At 36.4% G+C, this 26,769-nt stretch overlaps 1 protein-coding gene across 4 annotated transcripts in view; it reads left to right on the forward strand.

The window, feature by feature from the left end:
* DDB2 (damage specific DNA binding protein 2) overlaps window positions 1-26,769 on the forward strand; it is a 33,906-nt gene that overhangs the window by 1,413 nt on the left and 5,724 nt on the right. For 2 of the 4 annotated variants that reach the window (XM_087720427.1, XM_087720452.1), the window contains exons 2-6: window positions 8,435-8,606; window positions 16,801-16,934; window positions 19,404-19,595; window positions 21,242-21,387; window positions 26,317-26,416. In XM_087720427.1, the coding sequence (XP_087576553.1) occupies window positions 8,444-8,606; window positions 16,801-16,934; window positions 19,404-19,595; window positions 21,242-21,387; window positions 26,317-26,416 (735 nt within the window). In that variant the 5' untranslated portion in view covers window positions 8,435-8,443. Of the gene's footprint in view, window positions 1-6,507; window positions 6,625-8,434; window positions 8,607-16,800; window positions 16,935-19,403; window positions 19,596-21,241; window positions 21,388-26,316; window positions 26,417-26,769 lie in introns of those variants that run through there. The other 2 variants (XM_087720436.1, XM_087720446.1) reach the window with 2 other exon arrangements.

The raw sequence follows: 26,769 nt of genomic DNA on the forward strand, positions 1-26,769 counted from the left end.
AGGAAAATATTTTGTACACATTGAGTAGGTGCAGGGCATTACATTAAACCAAAGGAAGCAAGGCGTGTAAAACTTAGCCACTGTATCAGAAAAATACTTGTGTTCCCATAAGTTATTAGAAAGTTCAATCCTAGAAAATTCTCCATAAGCTTATTTTCCTTAGCAGTTTATTCAAAACATCTTGTTAAATTTAGTGGGTCTTACCAAAAAGAATCAGTGCATCAAAACCATAGCTAAGCAAACCTAAATAATTATAATTAGGTATCCTTCTTCAAAGGTACTAGAGTGCAAATAATAATAGGGAACTGTATTAGTCTACAGCAGGGATCATCAAACTTTTTAAAGGGGGCCAATTCACGGTCCCTCAGACTGTTGGTGGGCGTGGCTAGATGGTCATGTGAATGGGTAGGCGTGGCTAGGTCATGTGACTGGATGGACTTGGCCAATTGAACAATGCACACAAATTAAACTTTACTTTTTTTTTTTTTTTTTTTTTTTTTTTGCTCCTGGGGGTGTTTTATTCCCTTTTATTTCCATGTTGCTCTTTTTGGTTGCCTTTTCTTTTTACTAGATCATTTTGCCCATTTTTTGACCTTCTGGGTATCTGTGCACCCCGTTTTTCACCCCCATACCTCCAGAAGCATTCTGCAGGCCAAAAACAGGAAAAAATGCTCTTTTTGGCCAAAAATGGGCCGGTTTTGCCCGATTTAGGCCTCCTGCGGTATCTGTGCACCCTGTTTTTCACCTCCCCTGCCTCTAGAACGTCTCTTCAGGCCAAAATTGTTGGCCCTACCTTTCAGTTCCAGTTCGCAGGGCTTGCAAAGGTAAGTCCTGAACTCGGTTGAAAGGTGGGCGGGGTGATATGGGTGGGGCAGCCTCATGGTCCTGCATGGGCCAGACTAATGGCTTCGGTGGGCCCCATGTGACCCAAGGGCTGTAGTTTGAGGACCCATTGTCTACAGTATGATATCCAAAAGTCATAAGCCATCTGATAGCACCTTTTTAGACTAATACATTTGTTGAAAGGGGTAAGTTTTAATTATAATGAATTAAAAACATTGAATTTGTTCAGGTTTGTTCACAGTGTGACCTATTTGTCCCACTTAGAATCCACTGGGGCATTGATGACAGACTATGTACTGATAGAAAAGATTGTTTGTAACTCAAAGTTGAACTGGGGGTCCTTGGTGCTATCTGAGCCTGGTTATTTTTTTGCAGACAACTCATTACCAAAATAGATAATATCAGTGCTAGAGGGGAGTTGTTGTTTACTTTTAGCTGAGGAGAAAACCCAACTCCCTTCTAGCACTGACGATGTTACCTAGCTTGATAATGAAATGTTTTCCAGAAAACAACAAGCTCAGAGAGTACCAAGGACCCCACAAATAATGGTATGTATTACACTAGAGGAAGTACATGTGAAAGTGCATCCAATCTTGTGTGTGAAGTTGTTGGAACCTGTGATGGTGCTGCTGCTGTTGTGAATGTGGGGGCAACATAGATATTTGGGTTGGTTCCAGACTCTACTTCCATGTTAACATCATCTTCTATTGTTTTTGATTGCTTGTGAAAATCTGCTTCCAGTTGAGTGCAAGCATGAGACTGCCACCCAATGCCTAAAAAAGCAATGTTTATTTGGTATGGGTTGTAGCTTACAGTAATAACACACTTCAGGGCTTGATTTTTGAACTGAAGTTAACAACCAATTGTTCTGTTTTTGTGAACAATTTTGGGAACATCTCTGATATCAATGCAACACAGTTTGATACCAGACGATGTATCTTTATAACGTAAGTATTTTATCTTTGGCAATATTGATCTTCAAATCAGTAACATGGCTGTGGTCACACAATATGCCAACTTTTTAATAACTGACTTAGAATATCTCCTATATGCTTATCCCCTGAAACCTCTTTTCCTTGAAATTCATTGATATTATCTGCCGTGACCCAACAATTGCGCGATAGACATATGCGCACCGACAAAATAGCGCCGATTAAAATGTGACATCAAAATCGCGTCCACAAATTCGCGACGTCAAAATCGCGCCGACAAAAGCGCGATGACAAGCACAATAAAATCGAAAAAAGTTAGGGTTAGCATATAACGTACGTATACACGTCCCACTATGTTAAAGGCCCAGCACACTCACTGGGCTGTCTATAGTTTGTTGATGACGTGATTTTGTCGGCATGCATTTGTCGAAAATCAATTAGCGATTTTGACGGCGCTCATTTGTCCGTCGCGGTTTTGTCGGCACGCATATGTCTATTGCGCATTTGTCGATGAACCATTATCTGCAATGTAAAAAAGTCTTACATCAAATTCCATCACACCTCTGTTTCCACACTACCATCGATCTTAGTCCCAACCGATCTATAAAAAAAGTCTACTTCCTTGATGTCATGGTAGATTTATACTGTATACGGATTTAATCAACTCATAAACACTATGTCATACAGGGAATCTACAGATCATGAACACATACCTCTTCCACCTAGAATATTGAACACAATCAATTCTACCATTTATATACAAGCTGTATGCTACAACCACATTTATTCTGACCCACTTCACAGAGATGCTTTGATGGTCTTAAACCAGCATTCAGAAGTTGACCTTTCCTTACAGCGAGACCAACAGACAAATCAATAGAGCCAGATCAATAGAACTAGGGAGGGCCTATTAAGTAACCACAAAAACAAAATAATAGAATATCACTGATTGTCTCCTACATCTCACAGCCCAAGCCACTCAGATGCATTATTAATAAGCTACAACTCATACTAGACAATGACAGTTTATTTTCTCAGGCATTGGGTGGCAGGCCTATAGTCAGAGACAGACAGAAGCCGATTTATATCCAACATGAAACCAATTCTCACAAGCAACCAGAAATGGAAAAAATGATCGTAATACCCAAAGCAAACCTTACAACCAGAACAAACATCTACTTTGCCCCTATATTTACATGAAGAGCACTATCACAGGCTCCAACAAATTCACAGTAACATGGTCTTCCTTTATTATAATATATGCCATCATCTCCAGGATTTTAAGTATGATAAACAGATGAGATTTTATGCCAAAGTATTATTGGACACAAGTGTGTTATTGGACTGAAGCAAAGACAAAAGAGCATTTGAACCTCCCATGATACTTCATTACAGAACTCAAGGTACAGTAGTTACTTCTTTTTTAAAAAAGAAAGAAATTACAGAATTCATCTCACTGTTCAGAAAATAGATTTCTCCAAAATCCAGAAGCTGCTTTTTAATTGTTCTTGATTACTTAAAAGTGTAGCTCTGGTGTAGAGTGTCACTGCTGATCCCCAAATTGGCAGGAACAAACTTTCCTTTATGAAACTCATTTGAAGCAGTTACAAACAAACTTTTATTTCTTGAGGAAAAACAGTGTCTTTTCCAACTCTATAACCTTTTAGCGTGCTATAAAAAGAATTATACAAAAATGTGGCTGAATAGAACTCTTATACCCTGCTTTACTTGCTTACCTTTTATATAGAATTTTAAGGAATTGCACACCACTTTTAAAGAAAGACATTTGATTAAAATGATATAAGGTAAGATTAAACCTGCATTTTTTCTCTCTCCAACTTGGAACAGAAGAAAAAGTAGACAGAATATACATAAAACAAAGTTTTCTTCCTTGGTCTCAATTAAAAATATGCAAAATAAAGAGTTATCTCCGATCAGTACAAACATTTTTTCTCAGACCATTTTTTAAACTGTTAAAGACACATAGGAAAAGCTCCATCTGATCTACAATTGTTCAACTGTAATGATTTGTAGAGTCCTTGGCAGAGATCTCACCCCCCCCAGCCCCCTCCTTCTGTTAATAACTTGCCAAAGATTGAATTGGAGACCAAACAGGTTATACCACTGAGCTAGGGACATTGTTAACATCCTGTCAAGTTTTCATTTCCCCCACATGCAGCTAAAATATCTAAGAACCCGCTTCTTTATATAGAGATAAGTTCATATTTTCCACCCATTAATATTCCTAGATTAGTTATATGTAATTTGTGTATCACTGATATCTAACAAATTGAAGACAATAGATGCAAATAAAATGAGCTATTTTTACACAGTTTTCAAATTCTTTTCTTGTTCTTGATCATATCTGTATATTAATTTTTTAGAAGTGGGTGCTGAATTTATTTTAATTATCTGCAAGAATTTAAGGCCTTGAGAAAGGACCCATGGATATAGTCTATTCTCTTTAGACTGTACAATACAACAAATGTAAAAAAAGACAAATTTCTTCTTAACTTGGTTGAAACATTGTGGTGTATCTGTTGGCAAATAAGTCTAGTCATCTGTTGTATTTTATAACATCCCTAACAAATGCCTTCTCAATTTTTTTGCATTTCATCTTTCCCTTGTACTCTGGTTCCAAATTTTTGAGGCTAAAAGTTACGTGCATCAATATGCATTTATTAACCATGGTTTGTCTAAACCCATAGGATTAGTCTATCAGCCATAGTTTACCAATCACACTGACTGGGTTCATTCAACATATTAAACCAAAACCAAATAACCCATGCTATAGCTTAGTAGGATGTGTAAATGAATTTGCACAATATACTAATTCATGATTAACTGAATAATTATTTGTTAAAGTAACCCAATTGTCTGCATTCACACAAATCACAAATTATTTTAACTAAGGTTGACTCAGCCTTCCATCCTTCTGAGATTGGTAAAATGAGGACCCAGACTGTTGGGGGACAATGTGCTGACATTGTAGACCGCTTAGAGAGGGCTGTAAAGGACTATGAAGGGGTATATAAGTCTAAATGCTATTGCTAAATAGGTGAGTAGCTATCCATATTATCCTATTGGTAAAAATAATTTAGGTACTGGAAATTAGATCTTATACTACTAAAGACTTAACTGTGATCTCAGATTTGGGATATATTTTCTAGCACATAAGTAAACTATATTCTGGTAAATTGAATCCATACTCTTAAATGCAATTATAGTAGTAGCATTTGTTCTTTAAAGTTTTTTTTCTACAATTTAAAGGCTATAGTATTTACACATAGTATATTTAGTAAGAAACTGAAGGCATTTTTTTAAAAAAAATATTAAAATATATAAATATTTGGAGAAACAATGAATTAATTTTGGTCCTGTACCATTAAAATCAGTTCCATTCTTACTGGCTTTAAGTGCTATTTTGGAATTCTTTTTGTCTTTCTTTAAAATATATTGTTTTAGGTAAGGGAGTTTTTCTTTTCTAAAAGAAATTGGACAGAAATGAAGATTCTCATAGCACAGCTCTGATGCGGGAGGTTATAAAAACTCAATTGTGTAGTAAATGGGAAAATGTATCTTTGCAGTCAAGAAAAAAAAAAGTAGTTCTTACTGGACTATATCAAAAATTATGTTTGGACATTTTGTACAGCATATAACATCTTCTGTAATACTAAAGTAGATTGTAACGCAAATGTTTTCTCACCTCCTTGCTTACATTGTAGATTGCAATGCAAATGTTTTCTCACCTTCTTGCCAACATTGGCTTTTCTTCTTTCCTTTGTTCTTCCGCTGTATGTAGATCCTTTTACAGGATAAAACTCGCCTAAAAATTCACACTTGTCTCAACTCACATAATTGCTGGATTTTTATTTTATTTACTACGGTAGGTTCTAAGATAAGTCTACAACTATCTCAGAACTACATTATATAAAAAACTGGTTTTCTCCTTAGGAAAATCCTTTCCTTTCCATGATTGCATTTTCTACAATGCCTTTTACTAAGGCTTCTAAACTGCCACAGACTAGCCAACCACATTTTTAACCTAGCAACCTTGTAAAGTAAGTTTGTGTGGGTAGTTCGGTTAGGGTGTCATTTAAATCACAGTTAAATTAACCACCGGTGGTTAAGTACGTCATCAGAGGCGCCCCCTCCCTGCAACCTAAGGGTGAGAGAATTGCTGCAATACGTCTGTATCCCTAACTGACTTAGGGAATGGGCAAATTGTTTTTTTCTTTCCATGAGAAAGATTGAAAGGACCTCTTTTTCTTCTCTTTCAATTGTTTGGTCTGTGGTCTGAACTCCAGTCCAAGGCACCCCCTCTTCCCACCCTCTGTGGAGAGTTCAAGGCATGTCTCCTGGCATTTCCCCTACCTGCTTTTTCAAGAGGCAACTGGACGTACGTTTTTCCTGGAAGACATTCGCTCATCATCCAAGAAGCTTCTTCCAGCAAAAACAAAGAAAGTCCAGTTGCCTCTTGAAAAAAAGCAGCTTTGGGACACCCATGACCAGAACGACTGAGAATCTCCATAAATTTTTCCCCTTCGCCTTTCTTGGACCCGTTCCTTGCGGCGCCCCCTATCGGCGAATGGGAACCTTGGTGAACGAGGCCCATCGCTCCGTTTCTAGGCCTGGCCGGAACCCAAACGGGTTTCCCGCGTAAACCGCTTCACTGTTTTCGTTTTCGCTAACTCGCTCGCACGCTCGCTCCTCCTCCTCGTCCTCTCCAGATTATGAAACTACCGAGGAGAGAGATTTCGGGACGCAAGTGCCTGTGTGGAGTTTGCGTATCCCGGCGAGCCTCTGCATCGCTACTGGGAAACGTGCAAGCTAGGTCGCGAGACTCCAGGTGAGGAGGGGTCTCTCTCTCCCCCCCCCAATGCTCCTGACCATGCAGCTGCTGTTTTCTTTCTAATTCCCCAGCCTGTCCCAGAGTCTCGTGCCTTGGAGAGAGGCTTTCTTTGCTTTGGACACGTGTAGCTTTTGCCTTGCAGCTGGGCGTCCTGCTAATGCTGGCGGCCGGCTTCCCAGTCCGCTTTCCATTTCTGAATGGGCTTTGCTTTTCCGAGTAGTCAGCCCTTGAATATATCCGAAGGGGGAAGTTTCGGGTGCCTATAAATAAAGTCTTACGTAAGAAAGAGAAAGTGTCCCAAATGGACTCTGCTCCTTGCTCGATGCTGATGGAAAAACATGCCTTTTATTTGTGTGTGGAAATGTGTGTGTGGGTTTTTGGAGGGGAGGGGCGGGGGGGGGGGAGAAAGCGTCTTCTCTGCACGAGGATCCTAAAACTGCATTTTAGCGTCCCAAAACTCAGGGCAGGTTAGATGTAGAGAACTTGTCCTAAACCCAGGCAGAAAGGATATCTATCTATCAATTCAAACGCTAATTCTTTAGCTGCATGGGAGTCTTCATATAGATTCTCGCCTGTACGAAGAGATACACTAGCATAAAGGAGGATGTGTAAATATTCCGTGCTAAAAACAAACTATTATAACCAGAAATCTTTTTCCCTTAAGAAAATGGTACATGGTAGAGGAGGAGCTAATGTGATGTATTAGTTCGGCTTGTGATTGTTTTCTGAACTTTTTAAAATTCAGGCAGAACTTTGTTATGTTGCTGAATCTGACATGAAAAGGAAATACAAAAATCACTGAGCTGGTGATTACTGACAAACCTTAAGATGTGGTTAGAAACATTTCTGTAAGAAACCTAAATTGCATATATCAGTATGCTTCTGTTTTGAATACATTGTTATAGCTTTTTTTCTAATCTGGTCCACTCCAGTTGTCTGTACAACTTTTATAATCTTGAACACAAAACCCTGTATTCATTATATTGGCTGTCTGGTAGGTTTGTAGCCTTGCTTCCAGAGTTCACTGGGTTGAGGATAGCTCATCTATTTTCTGAACTGAATTGAGACACAGGATAAAGATGGGACAATCCAGTTATTTAATAGGAGAAAGATGGCAATTATAAGACTGAAGAGAAGCCATATCTCCTTACTTGTATACATCTGAAAATCTGGGCTAGGATAATTAGATGCTGCCTGTTTACATTTTAGTAGATTGCCAAAATTACACACTTGTCAAAATTGTGCAGAATTATGCTTTAAATTGATTGTTTGTTTTTCAGTCTTTAAGAAAAAACAGTACAAGTGGATGTAAAGACTAAGCTAGTAAAGCTGGACATTAGATAGAAATGAGGTCCATTAAAGATAGTGGGGTTTACTTTTAATAAAAATCGCATTTGTTAAAAATTACAGAGTAATAAGACTGAAACAAATGTCTTCTACTTTCTCTACTCTAATATATGTAAAGCTGCACCATAATTAGATGGGGGACTTAATGAAAAGTTAACTAGTTTTTCCTCTAGTATAGAACAAGAACAATTTGGAAATAAGTAGCAAATAAGAGGCTTTCTCTGGAATACCGTTAGAGACTGCCACAAGTTGAAAGTAAATTGTCATGGGTTGGCCATGGCCTGAATATGATGTATGTTGGAAGGCCACATAAGCAGCCTTGAGTAGCAGGATGGAATAAATACTGAATATAAATGTAATTTTTAAAAGGTTTAAATAAGAATTTGTAGTAGGAGAGAAACTTGATTTCAAAAAGATCAAATGCTTAGTTTTCTGACTCCTATTACATTGCTTTTTTCAGTTGAACAAAATGGGTTCTAGGAAGCAGTCAAAGGATGAGCATCTGAATCCACATCAATCAGAAATAGTGTCAAAATCATCTAGAAGAAGGAAGCGAGATTGTGGAGAACTGGATAATGAGTTACAAGCAAAAAAACTATTTGTGAGGAAAACCAAACAACTACAAAAAACAGGTAACCAGTGCCATAGCTCTTTTTTTATACCAGGGACCGCAAAAATGGTCATGTCAATGATTTAATAATTATTTGGCAAACATCACATTAAGGTAAACAATGTACTGATTATTGAGTTGTGCCCTGTACCGAAGGACTTACTGCTTCTAATTAAATTGCTTAAGAGGTGTATTTATTTTATCAATACTTTTTTATTCTACATCTTACAAATTTGAATTAGTTCTTCAAAAAGCACTTCTAGGGTGAATGAAAACATTTAAAGTAGCTGATAGAATGGTAATTTTGGGGAGATCTAGAGCCAGTGATTTTTCAAAGAAGATAGTATAATTCTGTTTTCCTGTCTTTGAGGCTGTAAAAACATGATTTAGTAACATTTTTTTCATACTGTATCCACACATTCATCTTTTGAGTCCTTAGCTCTACCACCATAAAAATATTGTTTTATTAAACTTACAGGGTTCAGACGCAGATTAAAGATATGTAAATTATTTTAAGCACTGTCAAATTAAAAGTGTCTCCCTGAAAAATAAAGCAGCATTGTGATTTATTTTTCTCAGAATCTCATAATAATAGACTGCTTGCAGGAGTATAAGTGCTTTAATTTTAGCACAAAGTTGAAATAATAGATTGAGATCACCCCTTCCCAAATAGCCTCCAGAACAGAGTAGAGGAGAATTTGTTGCTTATGTAAAAAAGAGAAAGGGAGGGAAAAGAAATCTTAAATAAAAATATTCCAGTAGTCTATCTCCCTTGTTGGATTCAGTTTATTGACTCCAGAATATTTTCAAAATCGGGTATAGGAGCAGGAACCCAAGAAGGAGTCTAGATTATATAAGATTGAAGTATAGAGCCAGCTTTTCTTTTTATATTTCTTTTCCAGCAATGTAATTGGCAGATGATTCTTTCTCTCATCTGGTGAAATGCATAAGAGGGAGTACCAGAAAAATCAACTAATCACTTTGCACATACAAAATTAAGATGGCTTCTTTGTCAGTGAGTCAGAACAGATGAAATAGAGGCAGGATAGGGATGGGGCAGCAAATTTCATGCCACTGTACTTTTTTGTTGATTGAAGTGTGGGTGGCACTCACTGAGCAGTAGGGAAAAGTTATTACAGCCTAGCTGTTTAGGTGATTTTATTTAATGATCTCTATCTTTTCTACTTTAGGTATAAATGTTAAAACATAAAATAGTTTAACAATTTAGATAATGTACCTAATTACAGACAAGCTAACTTACTTTTAGCCTAGCCTGTTGTGCAAGGGTCAGTTGGTATTGTTAGTTTATTCTTCAATATGTTGTGCCAATCCAGAAAATTGGGTTGAATAAATGAATTGCAGATCAATCCCTTATGTGCTTTTCTTGCAATGCTTTGTTTGCTTAGCTTAGCTTTGGCATTATCTTTCATCTAAAGCCAAACAGAAGTATTAACATCCTTAAATTACCTATGACCTCCTGACAAAGAAGGTACAAAAATGAGTGTTAGACAGCAATGGGGAATATTCCAGCTGTAGCATCCGTGCTAGTTCCAACAGATTTTCATCATCATTATTGATTGTGTCCCATCAAGTTGCTGTTGCCTCCAACAACAATGAAGGGAGTGAAATAAAGAGGGCAGGAATAAATGACCTGTTTTCTTTTATCTCATGTGTGGTGGCTTTAACAATAATGAAGCCATTTTGTATTGCTAAAACATTTTAAAATATCTTAGAAATTATGTAGGTAGGCCCTATAAAGGTGAAGGGGGTATCATTCAACTTGAACCTTTTTTTTAAAAGTTCTTTGCGCCACTCTAAAATTAGTTTCATATGTATATGAACTTACAGAGTCTCAGTTGATTGGAGATAATTTATTTCTTAATCTGCTGCTGTGCATTCTAAATCACATTCAACGTGAGTATTCTCTTGATGAGCCATACCTCTGGAAACCTTCTTACATAATTCTGCTTCCCAGTTTCTGTATTAATTCAGCCTTTTCTTTCCTTATGAACTATAACATCTGAGAATCCATTATTTCTAATGGAATAAAACCAGGGAAAGGAAAGCACAGTTTAAATGTCATGTTTGCACTCTAGTTGGTCACAGGAGAAGGAGCGCTGATGGGCTTACATACTCATAGCACTTCAAAGTTAATGGGGTTAAGTTAATGGTTGTAGAATAAAATTTCTTGAATAAGCTGTTTTCAAGATACTCTAGATACTGTTATTTAGAATAATATGTGAATAATGACAATGTGCTGTTTAAGACCCAACCTGTTCTGACTGTGGGTAGATCTTTAGAAATATGACTATACCCATTAATGTGAAAGATGAATAATAAAAAGTGTTGTTGAATGAGTGAAAGTAAAAAGTTTCTAAGCCCTGTTTGTATCATATAAATTCCTTTGGTAGATAATTTTTCTCACTATCCTTTGCTTCTATAAGAATTGTGCAACATAAATATGATCTGCTTCTTGTTATTTAATTTAATTTAACAAATTGTCAGATGTTGCATATCCTATTATTATTTTGAAGATTATTACTGTGTTTCCCCAAAAATAAGACAGGGTCTTATTCCCCCCCCCAATAAGTGCTTGGCCTTATTTTCGGGGGTCTTATTACTTTTGAGGTGCAGGAGGTGACAAGCGTGGTCACCTCATGGCTGCTATTGTGTTGCAATATTTTCGGGGAGGACTTATTTTTTTGGGAGGGATTATTTTAGTGCATGTGCTCAAAAGCCCGACTGGGCTTATTATTTGGCAAAGTCTTATTTTCGGGAAAACAGAGTAGTAGTGTCATGGACAAGGTTACATTGCACTTTTTCTGATGCAGATAACATCAAATCCTTGTTCTTGAAATGCAAATTTATGCCTCCATCCTTGTTCTACGTCCCAATGGTTCCATACCATTGATTTTGGTAGAGTTCTGGATTGGCTTGGAGGATTGTGGGTGGGTGAGACAGTGAAATGCTGGTTTGCTTCCTTTCTCTTGAATCAGTTCCAGTGGTGATGATGGGGGACATGTGGTGAGATTCCACCCCCCCGCCCCACATACCTGTAATGTGTGGAATGTCTGCAGAATTTGGTGCTCTATCCACTCCTATTCAATAGCTACATGAGGCCATGGAGTGACCTCATCCATTATCATAGGTTAAGGTATCATCAGCTGAGGACCTCTTATCTCAGTGCCTGGAGCGTGTGAGGGTCTGGATAAAGAACAACGGGTTTCAATTGAATCCTGGCAATACCGAGTTGCCTTGTTTTAGGACATACTACTTTTAAGACTATGCCTTTTTTGGTGATGGATGGGATTGAACTTCTCAGCGGACCTGGCAGTCTTTCTCGACTCACACTCCTGCTCAAAGAGCAGATGACTGCTTCTTCCTGATTACATCTCCTCATCCTATCAGATCTGACAAAAGAGGTGTACTACAGTCCCGTCTGATGGTAGCTACATTTAGCTGGACCCAGGCAATGGGCCTTTTCTGCCATGGTGCCCGCCCTATGGAACATCCTCCTTCCCCCAGCCCAAAGTGAGGTGGGATCCATCCCTGTTGATCTTCTAGAAGTCCCTCAAAACCTCTAGAGCAGTGGTCTCCAACCTTGGCAACTTTAAGACTTGTGGACTTCAACTCCCAGAGTTCCTCAGCCAGCAAAGCTCCAGCTGGCTGGAGAATTCTGGGAGTTGAAGTCCACAAGTCTTAAAGGTGCCAACTTTGAAGTCCTCTGCCATAGACAGTGCTATAGTGGTCTCCAACCTTGGCAACTTTAAGACTTGTGGACTTCAACTCCCAGAGTTCCTCAGCCAGCTTTGCTGGCTGAGGAACTCTGGGAGTTGAAGTCCACAGGTCTTAAAGTTGCCAAGGTTGGAGACCACTGCTCTAGAGGACCTGCAGGGTACTGAGGTGACTCCATTGTTGTTGACAGCTGCTGCCTTCTCTTAACCTTTCATTGTGATTTTTAATTTTTTTCTGCATAATTGTTTTTTGTTTTATTATTTTAATAGTGTTATTGTACATTGCCCAGAGTCACTTATCCATGAGTGGGTGACTCTATATATTTGATAAATAAATAAAAGTATCTACGGATTAAATATAAAAAGTAGAGCGAACTATGAACAACAAAACAAACTAAAGGCAAACCTCTACAGCTGAATTGCTCAGCAAAATTCTCTCTAGGCAACAGTCTCTTAGGCTTTTTTCATGAAGTGTCAGCGGATTTGTTTGTTAAAATCACACTGCTAGAAACTCCGTGCATTTTATGTAAGCTATAGAACAAACTGGAATATTCTGTTCCAGAAGGAATTTAAAGTGCAATGGTATGATATCCTGTTTTTATGTTTTGGGATTTCTCAATGTATATATATACAGTATATATATTTACATTTGTCAGAAGTTGTTTAATTTTGCATAGCAACTTGATGACTGTGCTCACATCTGAGGAGTCTTCCAGAAGAAATCCTGCTAGCATAAACTGATAGTTGTTCTGCTCTTAAGTTACAAGTGTTTGCATTTGGTATTTCACACAATTAGGATATATACTTATCCTAGTGAATGTGACATAATTGAATAAGTGAATAAAAAAAGTTCCAGTTCACCTTTACAAACAAATAATAGTATTTTTGTTTGTTTGTTTTCTTGACTTCTTTTTAATTTTTATGGGAATCCTGGTTGAAACTCTTACTAAGCAAAGCTGGTCAAATTTGATGAAGGTATTGAGAGGAATTCCACAAAGAACAGTTTTGGTTCTTCAATTTTTCAATATTTTCTTAATTACGAAGAGCTGGAATAAATGCTAATCAGATGTGCAGATTATTGAAAGTTAGGATAACTTGTACCTTACAAGACAGAAATACAATTCTAAATTTATGTTGATGTGTTAAAGAAATTGACTGAAAGTAAAATGATACGTAATAGAAACAAAAACAAAGTTCTTTATTTATGAAACAAACATCCAAATACTCATAGATTAGGAAAATATCCTCCTTGGTAAAACTACTGGAAAAAAAAATCTTGAATAGGTGGCAATTGAATGTAAGCCCTGAATATGATATGGCTGAGAAAAAACACAAATGCAATCAAATTGTACATTATTCTGCTTTGCTCACACCATCTTAAGTGTTGTGCCCCGTTTTGAGCTCCAGCTTTATGAGGCATTCAGTGATATTGGAACATATTCAAAGAAGTGCATTGAGGATGATTCATGGATTAGAAATTTAAGTACTATAAAGAGAGATTGAAGGAGGTGGGTATATTTAGCCTCAGGAAAAGTTGACTGTGTAGGGATATAGTAACACGCTGAAGAAATATGAAAGTATTTCATACAAGAATCCAAGACCTGTTTTTTATTCATACCAGACTGCAGGATTTCTAACTGATCTAAAGCAATCCATTCTTAACTTTGTAGCCAGACAGATAGAATCTACAGTTTTAAAACAGTAGATTGAAAGAAACCTAAAATTCAGATGTGGCAGAAGTCTACAATGCAGAATAGTGGAACAACTTGCCTCCAGAAGTTGTAAATGCTCCAACATTGAACGTTTTTAAGAAGACATTGCATAACCATTTGTCTGAAATGCTATAGGGTTCCAGCCTAGAAAACTGGACTAGAAAACTGCCAAGGTCCCTTCCAACTCTTCTCTTCTCCTCTCCTCTCCTCCTCTATTCTATTCTATTCTATTCCAATTATACTTCATAAAGATTTTTAAATTAGAGTTAGTAAAAAACCTATTTTTAGATATGGAATTATTTTAAATAATGATGTGCAAAGGCTTAATCTACCAGTTCTCTAATGAAGGAATTGAATGTAAATTTTCAGTAAGAAGTGTAGAGTATTCTAGCAGTGGGTATAGTTTGTGTGTGTGTGTGTGTGTGTGTGTGTATATATATATGATTTTTATTTTTATTTTTTACAACCTCCGGTATGCCCAAATATGGGAGGAAGATCACTACTTCCATTCTCTGTCCTTCGGCTCGTCACAAGAGACCATCCAGGCAGAAACCCAATATTTTTACTGTTGCCTTTTTGTTACATTTTGTTGTAATTGTGCTGATAAATAAATAAAGGGAGACTAGTATAGATCTATTTCAAGCTATTTAGCTCTCATCAGCTAGCCATACCCTTACTGGGATTTGAACCTGGGCTATATTACATACTAGGCAGACTTCTTAGCCATTAGGCCACAGGCTCTTTTCTGTTATCAGCGAAGCCAGGGTGAAATGTATCTATTACCTTTCACCCTGGCACCCTGGCTATATACACACACACAAATATAACAAAGGCAACAGTAAAAATATTGGGTTTCTGTCGTGATGGACTCTTGTGACGAGCCGATTGACAGATAATGGAAGCAGTTAGCTTCCTCCCATAATTGGGGCATACCAGGGGTTGTGACACTAAATATATACTTTCCTCCCTGGCTTCAGCTGATAAGGAGGAGGGCCTGTGGCTTAATGGCTAAGACGTCTGCCTAAGATGTAATACAAAGCTCTTTGGCTTTGAAACGGAGATGAGCACCCCCCCCCCCCTAGAGTCAGGAAGGACTAGCACATATGTGCGAGGGGAACCTTTACCTTACCTTTAAGTAGGCTATGTATATTTTACAGATTCACAAGTTTCTTGTTCCAGAAAAAATGCGACACAGTCTATTTCATTGCATTTCTCCCGGAACTGTAGGGTGGATGGATGGTTTTCCATTGTGGAAATCCTGCTATAGCTCATCTCCCAGGTCTAAAGGTTCCCTCTTTCCGGCTGAAGTGAAGGAGCCATGAAGCCTAATTGCTGTTCTTTCACTTGCTGCTCTCAGTGCTGCCCCCCCCCCCCAATCCCCAGCCATAGCAGTTCTTTTCCTTTTGCGTGGTGGGGAGAGAAGAATGTTGCTTTTTTCTCCTCCCTAGATCCAAACAGAGCAGATACTAATCAACTGTTGGTTCCAGTGCTCCCTCTTTGGCAAGTTAGAGGGAGTGCGGACCAGTTCAGAAATAAGTTTTTTAAAAAAAACTTGTAGTAAGTACTGTACTGTACTGTACAAACATATTGCTGATAGGGCATATATGCATGTTTGGTTTGTGGAGCATGTAGAAGCAGCTTCACTTTGAATTTCTGTGCATTGGCGTCCTGGTGGAGCAGATAAAGAAGCTGTCCTGTGCTGTTAGCTGTCAAAGCTTTATTTATTTATACAATTTAGAGCCTGCCCAACTCACAATAAGTCTGGGTGACTTGTTTATATTTAAAAAATCAAGGAACAACAAGAACAAAACATAGATTGAGTGTACAGAGGACAGACTTAACAATCCTACAATGGCTCGATTTTTTAAAGTCACCAAATAGTTTTGATTAATCCATTTTCAAACAGATATACATAAAATAAAAATATAAACTATTCTCCATTCACAAAAACAAATTTAAAAAATTACATCTATATCTCAAGTTATCTATAGATCCCAACTATATCTCAAGTTCACTTGATTTTGTAAGCAATTGGAAAGAAAAATTCAGCTTTAAATGATGACCCAACTGTCCAAGATTTTTTTCCAAAGGGAAACATAATGTGTCATTTTTAAACAGAATTTTTACTATATCAAAAATTGCTAAATCACATCTCTGAAATCCAGTCCTTCGTATCAGCAATTACATTATTTTCCTACTTCCTAAATATTATTCTTTTTTACTTTTGTGACAGCATGAAAAAACCACATTAAAAATCTGAGTTTTCTAAATAATTCTGTCAATTTAGTGTATAACATTATTTCTAAAGGGGTATAAGGAAGAAATTCACCCTAGCAGTGGTCAGTAATTCCTTCCTCCTCAAGATCACAATTTTATATTTATATGAATTTTATAAAATTAATTGTTAACTAAATACTGCCATCCCCATTTAACATTCTGTGATTTTTTTTCTATTTTGAAAAAATTGCTTATGTCTTATCCTGTACATTCTTAAAATATTAAACATCTGCTTTTTACTAGATCTTTATACAGTCTACTAGCCATTTTAGATTTTTTGTATTAGCATGCTGATGAAACTTTATACTTTTATATCTACCAATGCATTAAATAATCATTTTTCTTCTAGTTTTGTCTTCCTCCCCAACTGTTTTGAATTTAGATGTGGTTGGTAGTCCTCAATGTGTAAGTACAAAAACAAAAACAAAAAAACTGATGTCTTCCTATACTAACTAAGTAATCAGATATACCTATTTTTGTTGTTTGGGGACAGGACAAGCTTGCTTTGGTGGCTCCGTGTTTCGAAATTCAAGAATTGCCTTCCATCCATGGGGAATGCAAAAGAATATTGTCCACTATGTTTATCAAAATATGGTGGATGGCACTATTGGATCACAGCTTAAGAAGGTAAAAGTTACAAAATTCAAAAATACTGAAAGTTAATTATAATTGGTGTTTTGTCCTGAAGAATCTCTTTCCAAACATACTATTTTACTTGGTTGGAAAATTTTCAGACAAGTAACCAATAATTTCCAGTTCTTTTCTCTCTGTTTTTTAATACTCGGTGTTTCATTTGTTTTAAATATATATTGTGTACAAAGCTTGTAATTGGTCCAACTGCAACTTCGTAAATCTAAAAAGATAATATGTTTTGTTACTCAGTTTAAGGGCATATTTTCCATGTTTCTTTCTTTAACTTCTAACTTGTGTATGTTGTAATTGTAGATCTTTTTTTGCTAGGAGTCAATAGACTGTTATCTTACCATGAAAAATAAATTTTCTAAATATATCCTGAATGATTCCCAAATTAACTGAACTTTTATTTATTTGGAAATCTATATATTTATTATTTTGTTGTTCTGTTAACTATGAATCTTCACAAGAAAAAAGTATTAAATATTAACTCTAGTAATTGAGATGTTTTTGTCCAAATTCAGTGACACTAATATGGGTATATAATTAGAAATTGTACAATTAACTATTGAAACTGATATAAAAAATTATCTGAGTTTACACATTTAAATAATCTCCATTAATGTCCACTGAATTGAATCCCCAGATGGTATTCAAAGGATGTTGTAACTTCCATTTCATTTTTTCCCCAAACTAAAAATGGATCAAGAATTAAATAGATCATAGTTATGTCATCTACCTAAAATCCAAGATTAGTAAAACTAACATTAGTGATTGTGTAAAATATTCAGTAAAATACAGTATTCTTATATGACAAAAACAATTCAACTGAATATTTGCAGAGTTGAACTGTTTTTTTTTTAACAAGCAGATAATACTTTTAAGTACACAGGACCTGGATGCCTCATCCTTCTCCGAACCTCATTCTCTGGAATAGTTTTTGTTGTTTTTTAAAATGTTTAAAATGTTTTAAAATTAGGCAGCTCTGGTTAAAGACCAGAGCTGCCTTTTCGTCTGCCATGACTTGGATTCAAAGTGAGGTTACCGAGGCCAGAATATTAACCACTATGTGATCACGCTGTACTGGAATTAATGATCTCTATTTTTGATGATTAAAATTGCATAGTCACCAAATTTTTTGTTCAACTATAAAATCAGAAAATTTCACTAAAACTTCTGCTTCCTTGGCAGATTTTGAATTTCCAGTTATTTAATTGACTTAATCCCCTTCTTTGCTAAAATGATTTTTCCTCATTTTTCCAGCATTATATATTACATGTAAAAGAATCCACCCTCATCAATTTCAATGTATAAAAAATATTTTTCCTTTTAAACATGCTCCTCAGCTCTTTAATGTTCCATGACTCACATATATTTATCATTTTAAAAAAATACAAAAGTGTATGTGTAGTGATGACTGGATTAGCTCCAGGTCTGAATTGCAAATAACAATAATCAGTATTAAAAAAAGAACCTTCTTAAACAAAGTATGATTCATTAGTACTGAAAAAACATTTTGTCAATAGATAATTTATTAAAAACAATTGTTTATTCAACACATTTGAATCAGGAAGAAAAGAAAAGGAACCCAATGTATCTAACTAATATTATACTATTAAAAACACTGCCAAAACTAAGAAGAATGCTAAAAGTATCATATATAAAATAATTAATTTAAGTAAAAATAATGTACAATTAAAAAAACATTAAAAAGCATTTTGGAAAGCCAGTGAAGACATTCTAAACATTCAGACACACTGTAATTTATTGTCCCATCAATTCTTCAAATTAGTTAATGATTTATGAGTGGACTGGAGTAATAGACTGTATGAGTAGGCCATCTGTTGTTTGAAATAATTAATAGCCATTTCTGAAACATACAATTTCATAATGCCTGTTCAATCTAATATATTGTAGGATATACAAGATTGTAAAGACTAATGTCTAAGACTAATGTTAAGACTAATATCTTAACATTAGTTAATGTCTAACTAATGACACATAATAGACTGCTTAGTAGATTCAGCCAAGTCTGAAAAAGATCCAAATAAATTTTGATAGCATCTCTTCAAATCTCTTGTGTTCTGAGTAAGAGAATTTGAGTATCATTTCCCCCCTGTTTTTTTGACTTTCGATGTGATCCAAGGTATCTTAGCAAGTACCATATACTTATAGTTACAATGGCACTTAAAACTTTGTAAACTCTTTTGAAGATTCAATAGTGCTGTATAATAAATATGGCCTAAACATGACATTATATGTTTTCCATTAAAACTACATAAAGAGTACTCCATTAAACAAATGAATAAAAAATGTTGCATTTGCTCATTTATTTATTGAGGAAAATGAATCCAAAGGTACAATTACACAATTGTTCCTCTCAACTGTATATATATATGTATAACAAGACTGTGTGCATGCATCTGGGGCTTGGATCCTACTCTCTTACTCTCTTGGCAACAGTGTCTCCAGGTGCCCTTTGTACGGTCTCTCTACTTGTACCGTCTGTTCCGAACAGCAAGTCCCTTTGACAGAAGAATCACAGCTTTGGAATGGCATCCAATGCATCCCAGCACCGTTGCTGTGGGCTCCAAAGGAGGAGACATCATCCTGTGGAATTATGAAGTGCTCAATAAAGCATGTTTTATTAAAGGGGTAAGTTGGTTAGCATTAACATGCTGATGAGAGCCATGAGTTATAATTAAATTGTTTTTGAAGAATCAGGGTTGTTTGTCTCATTATTTTGAAAGAATGGAAATGAGGTAGGAATGGCTCAAAATTGGATAAATGTTATTTTAAAGTGGGAAATCTGTAATCTTTTTGGATCTAACTTTATTTTACTTTCATGATCCAGACACTGAAGTACACTTAATTAAGCGAGGGTTTGAACTTGATTGGGGTTGAACTTGAATGGTCTCTTCCAACTCTGTAGAAGATTCTCAGTCATTCAGGTCATGGTTGTCTCAAAGGTGCTGGACTTTGTTTTTTTCTTTTCTTTTGAAGGCATTTCACTTCTCATCCAAGAAGCTTCTTCAGTTCTGACATGATGTTTGAGTCTTCCAACTCAATTATCTGAATGAATGGGAGACATCCTGTAAATGCAATGAGATTTTTCATTTGTTTTGTAAAGATGTTGCTTTAATATGAAACCTTGTACCAACTGTTGTCACCTATAGACTAAGCTTTACAATTATAATAGTTCTACAGCAGTGGTGGGTTCCGGATCCTGTTGCAACTGGTACGGTGCAATGGATCCCGGCATCCACCACATGAACATGCTCAGGGCGTGCATGCGTCCTTACCTCCTGTGATGCCTCCGCAATGCTCTAGTGCTTGGCGGAGCATTGCGCAGACGCCGTACACTCCGTGCGTGGAAGTGCCTAAGAGTTCAAATACAGGTAAGGAGGATGGGTGGTCCCTCTGGAGCACCATACCAGAACAGTACCCGGTGCTCCCAGCAGGCACCGGTACGCCCGTACCAGGGTGTACCATCTGCAACCCACCACTGTTTTTCAGTGTATTGTGATATCTGTTTATTGAATCAGAGGAATAATTTTTTTTAAAAAAATGTTCCTAGATCTTGTATGTGAGCTACTGTTAGGATATATATTTGCATGTGAAGACAAGAGCATTGCAGTCTTATAAACCTTGAAAAAAAGTATAAAACAATAAAACTGAACCTCTGCACTAAGAGTATAAATGTAATCTTCCTGTTTCATTCTTCTCAAACAAGTAAGATAATTAAATAAAAATTGAACTTCTTGTGTACTCAGCATGTTGTTTCTCTTAAAGAAGCCCTCCTGACCTCATTTCCATCTTATATTTTTATCCTCCAAGATTTATAGTTCCTCTGGCATATTTCACTGATCATATCGTGTAAATCTCATTAATAGGCACCAAATTGCTTTATTTTCCCTGATTACGTTTAAAATTGAGAGTATTCCTCAAAGTCTCATTCAGGTCATAATTTTTAAGAATCTGAAGGAAAAAATCAGCACTCAATATGAAACAGTGATTCTGAGAGAGGAAGCTGGGCTCTTGCCATGATACACATTATGTCAGAGTTAGCAATTGTTGTTTTTCCAGTAACAGTTATTTAATATATGTAGCATTGGCTAGAAGAGCTGAAAATTCTTCCCACACCAGGCTCTTTGCTTTGATGCAGTCTGATAAACATGAAAACTACTTTTTGGGAAATGTAGTTTTATAATATTACTGACACTCACCAGATAGTACGAGAGATTTTTCTCCTTCCTGATTTTTGAGTGACTTTGTGTATTATTCATTTCTTTTAACTATAGATTGGAGCTGGAGGGGCCATCACAGGAATGAAGTTTAATCCTTTTAATTCAAGTGAGCTGTATACATCATCAGTTTCTGGAACTACTGTCTTGCAAGATTTTAATGGCAACAGAATCCGGATCTTGGCCAATACCCATGACTGGAAGTAAGATGCAGTCTATTTCTTTCAGGTTTTTTATTAGAAGGGCAGCATAACCATAAGAAACAGTTAAGATTGGAATATTTTTCACTGTTCCACTCAGCATTTGGGAGATTTATATTCCTGAGTCACTTTTTAGAGTGCTCATTTTTCTAGTTCAGAAAGTAGCCTTTAAGGAGCTAGGTAAAAAGATGTAACAAACTACTGAGTAAAACTTTTGAAAATCAGTAAAATAACAAAATGAAAACTGACCAGCAGACTGAATTATAGATTTTCCTTGGTAAAGAGATTTGCTTAAAACATGTAAGATTTAGATCACCCTAAAATATTAAGAGTGTTTTTTTTCTATATGGTTCGTATGAAAAAGCTTGAACAGCTAGAAAATATTGTACTTCAAAGGAAATAGGCTGTTTTGACCCTAAGAGCACAAAGTAATGCACTTTTTAAGTATTTGTAGCCAAGTAATGTTGCTACTGTTGAAAAATAGAGGTCTTTACTATTCTGTTTTGGGATTATTCTAGTTCTGTTTTATTTTAAAGTGCCCTTAATAGTAAGATAAAGAGTGACAGTAAGATATTAAGAAGCACTAGGGGGAAGGGTCCAAATTGTTTCCAGCATTCTGAACTTGGAATAATTTTTTTCCCATTTTTATCAGAATGTTTCATTCTACATCGTTTTGAGTATTCTACAGTTGGCTTTATATAGTAATTTATTTTAGTTTCCCCCAAGCCATAGAAATTTTGAGAGAGAATTAAAACAGGAGCGACAAGAGTTTTTATTATAATTGGCCAGAGCCACTTTTGAATGGGCAGGGAGGGTACAAAGGATAATTAGGCATATATTTCAGAGAATAAGAGCTTCCTTTCAATATAAAACAAGTACTGCCCTCTAGCACTGAAATTTATTACTATTTTTATATTGCTGTCTGGAAGTTAGTTCATGTTGTAGTGTAATTTTGCTGTCTTATGTATTCTTTGTATGTTGTCTTGTATAAACATTAAAAGTAAGCATAGATGCTTTACAAGTGGTATTGCTACATTTTTCAGATTGCCAGATAACAAAAACTTAGTTTAGTTCCAAGAAGGCCAAATATTATGCATGAGATATATATATTATATATATAAAATAGGTTTCAATGAAATATCCATAAAACTGTATGTTTGCTGCTGTTAAATTGTTTATGGGTTTCATTGAAGTAAATCCATTGTTATTTTTTGCTACTGTAGATTCAGTTCTGTCACTTTTTGTGCAAGGGTAGTCTACATAAATTATTCTTACTGTGGGTTTTGTTGTTTGCTATGAAACAAAGTTAAAATATCATTGTTTTGATTACATTAGCATGTAGCATGGGCTACCATCTCCCATACTTTTATGTGAGATACTTTTCCACCCAGAGTGAAAAGCAAGGAAGTAAAGGCCTTGTTTCAAGTTTCTGTTGTTTCCAATGTCATACATTTAAAACATCTTAAGTTTTGTTTCATCAGAAGAGATGCCAATTGTTTGGATGGAATATTTTGAATGGGGCTGTTGTGTTATAAACTAAAAGTTTATATTAAATGTTCTAGATTTTTTTTAAAAAATTCCTAATTACTGCAATATATAAAAGGGCTAATTGGTAAGGTATACAGTTGTCTCATTTTTTGAAATATTATGAAATAGTTTTGAGGGTAGCTTTTCAGCAATTGTACTTGCTTTGTAAAGTAAGTAAAATGCATTTAAATATATAGGGAATGAATTAGCTAGGATTGATGTAGTACTGAATTTAATTCAGAATTAATCACCATATTTTTCAGAGTATAAGATGCACCTTTTTTCCTCAAAAAAGAGGCTAAAAATCTGTTACATAGTCCTCGCACTTACGAATGACAGCTCGACAGCAGCCAGGCGCGTCTTAGCCAATCAGACGCGCCTGTCAGTTGCCGAGCTGTCAAGCGCGAGTCAGCCGGGTATAAAAGGCAGCACAACTCCAACGGCTATCCGATCTACCACATAACTTCGGAAGCTATCCGGTCTACTGCTACTTACTAACCGATCTACCGCGCACAGCTACAAGCCTGTCCGGTCTACTGCATTTGTTACTGTTACAACGTTCTTGTTATTAAAACGGTTACTGTTACCTTCGAGCCTCTGTCCTTCCTTATTGAAGATCTAATAAAATTGAATACAGCATTTTTTGCCTCCTGAAGCCCCGCCCCCTTCACAAAATGGCCATGCATAGCTTTATGGAGGTTTGCAGAGAGCTCCTGGGGGCTGGGGAGGGCAGAAATGAGCAAAGAAACAGGCCATTTTTGCCCCAGCCCCCAGCAGCACTCTATAAGCCTCCATAAGGCTATGCATGCAATTATTTTGACAAAAAATGGGTCCGTTTTCATAAAACCGGCCATTTTTTGCTTGTTTTTGCCCCGCCCCCACCCCAGGAGCACTCTGCAACCCCCCCGCCCAGGTTATTCATGCCTTTTGGGGGGGAAGGGCCCATTTTCGGGGAAAAATGGGCCGTTTGGGGGAGGTTTGCAGAATGCAAAAACTCCCCCCCCCTTTGGAAAGCTCTTTAACTAATTGATGAGAATTACATTGACCAAATGCTGTGCCAGCAGGAACAAAGTCTTAGATGCTGCAGATTGTCAGCGATTTCCTTCTCCAGCGCATGGATAAATACACCTGGAAACATCTACCTACCTCTCTCTGTCTCCCTACCTACCTACTGTGTTTCTCTCTCTCTCTCTCTCCCTCTCCCTCCCTCTCCCTACCTACCTACCTACTCTCTCTCCCTCTCTCTCTACCTACCTACTGTATGTCTCCCTCCCCCTCTCATTCTCTCTCTCCTTCTATACCTACATACCTACCTACTCTCTATCTCTCCCTACCTATCTACTGTATTTCTCTCTTTATTTTTCTCTCTCTATCCCTCTACCTACCAACCTACCTACTCTCTCTCTCTCTCCCTACTTACCTACTGTGTTTCTCTCTCTTTCTCTCCATCTCCCTCTCCCTCTATCTATCTACCTACTCTTTTTTTAATTTTCCTCTTCAAAACCTTGGTGCGTCTTATACTCCGGTGCGTCTTATACTCCGAAAAATACAGTAGGCTGCTGAAATTATATAGATAATTTTACTTAGTCTGGAGTCCCAATGTTAGAGGTTGTTTTCTAATCCCTTGTCCCACTCTAGAAGCTATTCAAAAGTTGAGTTCAGTTGTAATTTTCATCCTGGCCCATTCTTTTCTTTATTCCATTTTTAAAAAAATGGATGCAGCATATTATTTACAATCTAAGAGTGATCCTTGGCCTTAAAATGAGTATGCACTCTTAATAATTTATTAAATTCTAATACTAGCTACCTATTCGCATTCTTTTGTGGTAATATAGCTGTTTTCATCTGCTAGTTTCATTCGTATTCCAGAAAGACTCCAGAGACCCCACCAGAAGCTTGAGATTTAATCTATTTGATTTGGAAAATAATATGGCAACAGGAGATGGCATTCTTAAGTCTGATTCACGAGCAGCCTGTAGCCTCCGATACATGAGTCTGTAGTCATAAATTCCAAGTTTGGGGAAGAAGGAAGAGAGAATTGCTATTCTTTTCATTGAGCTTGCTCTAACTTCTTTCATAGGTACTCTATAAGGACAGTCTCTTAGAATTTGCTTGAACTATTTTCTGAGCATACAGGATGAAGTAATTAACACATTTCTGCTTCAGAATATAAGTGGCCAACTAATGAGTCATTTGAAATTTAGTGTTGCTTTTCATTTTGGCAGGTGAAGTAGTAAAGTATGTTGAGCAATCTGCAGAAGAAAGCTGTAAAAATCCAAGAAATCCCTCTCTGGGTACATATCTGTAGGAAAGATTTGAGGAAACACCAATAGTGACTTTGCAGACTTGCTATGCTCCAATTTTGCTAGCAATTTATAATGGTAGAAAAATCAATAAACTATTTTGTAGTTTTGACTTGTGAATAAATATAAAGTCTACAAGGACCAATTCATAAGTGTATAATTGAACAATTATTCAAAATAAATATTTGAAGGAAAATACATGGATATATATGTTAGACCTCATTTTTCTGAGCTGCATAGAATGTTAAATTTAGATTTTTTTTTCCCCATCTACTTTAAATGGTGAAAAACTAGCAGCAATTTTACTTGCAACTTAAGTTGGTTTGGTTTGGTTTGAAGATGATGTTGATTAATCTGGGTTGTTTTGTTTCATCAGTTTGAATCTCCTCTATTCCTCCTATAGATCATTCATTGTGGGTAGCCCTATATGGCCACAGTTGAGCCCAAAATTTATGAGACAATTGTTAAGTGACTTTTGCCTCATTTCACAACCTTTCTTGCCACAGTTATTAAGTGAATCACTGCAATTGTTTAAATTAGTAATACGGCTGTTAAGTGAATCTGGCTTCCCCATTGATTTTGCTGATCAGAAGGTGATCCCATGACTTGCAGTCGTCATAAATATGAGTCAGTTGCCAAGTGTCCAAATTTTGATCATGTGACTGGGCATGCTGCAACAGTCATATGTGTGAAAAACGGTCATAAGCCACTTTTTTCACTGCTGTTGTAACTTTGAACTATCATTAAATGAATGGTTGTAAGTCAAGGAGTACCTGTACATTTCAAATGAAAACCAGCTCTATGGTAAATACTTTAAGCATGAGTTTAATTTTTCTATGTGATGTCTTTAGAGATATACACCAGAGTTTGATTTTTATTACATGATTCTGTGAGCTATATGATAAAACTTTCCTTTTGTATGGTTTTGGTATGAACAATTCTTGGTACATTCCAACCAATCCAGTATCAAAATAAGGTCCTTCAGACTCTGTTCAGTTGTGATTCCATCAATTATTTAAGTGCTTGTTAAATTATTACTTTTTTTGTTTTCTTTGGTTGCATTTCTATTTGCTATAGAATATAAATGTTATTTCTGTTTTAGTTTCTGGTATTGCAGTGTTGATGTATCTGCAACTCGTCGGACTGTAGTAACAGGAGATAACGTAGGAAACGTGATTTTGCTCAGTACTGAAGGTGAAAAGGTTTGTATATTTTCTGTTTTCCTTAACATAAAAAACTTCAGCATTTTTTAATTTACCTAATAATTTTCCATTGAACCTTGATTGAAAATCTTCTAAAACAGTGGTTTAAAGACTGTATGATGATATTGCACTGAATTGCTACATGCAGTCCAATAATAATTTGACATCTCGTACAAAAAATATGCTTCTCTTCTGCAGGGTCATCCCTTATTGCAATAAATGACACAATTTCTTCCCATGCTTGTTTTACTCAATCTGGGTGACGGATATGTAATGAGAGGCCCTGCTCATGTGTGTCAGTGGATGGGAATAAAATAAATAGATGAATGAATGAGCAGACTAAAGTTTTCAAT

This window comes from Thamnophis sirtalis, unplaced genomic scaffold, assembly GCF_051295495.1.
Source record: "Thamnophis sirtalis isolate CommonGarterSnake01/CBP01778 unplaced genomic scaffold, rThaSir2_p1.2 scaffold_1, whole genome shotgun sequence".
NCBI classification, from domain to species: Eukaryota; Metazoa; Chordata; class Lepidosauria; order Squamata; family Natricidae; genus Thamnophis; species Thamnophis sirtalis.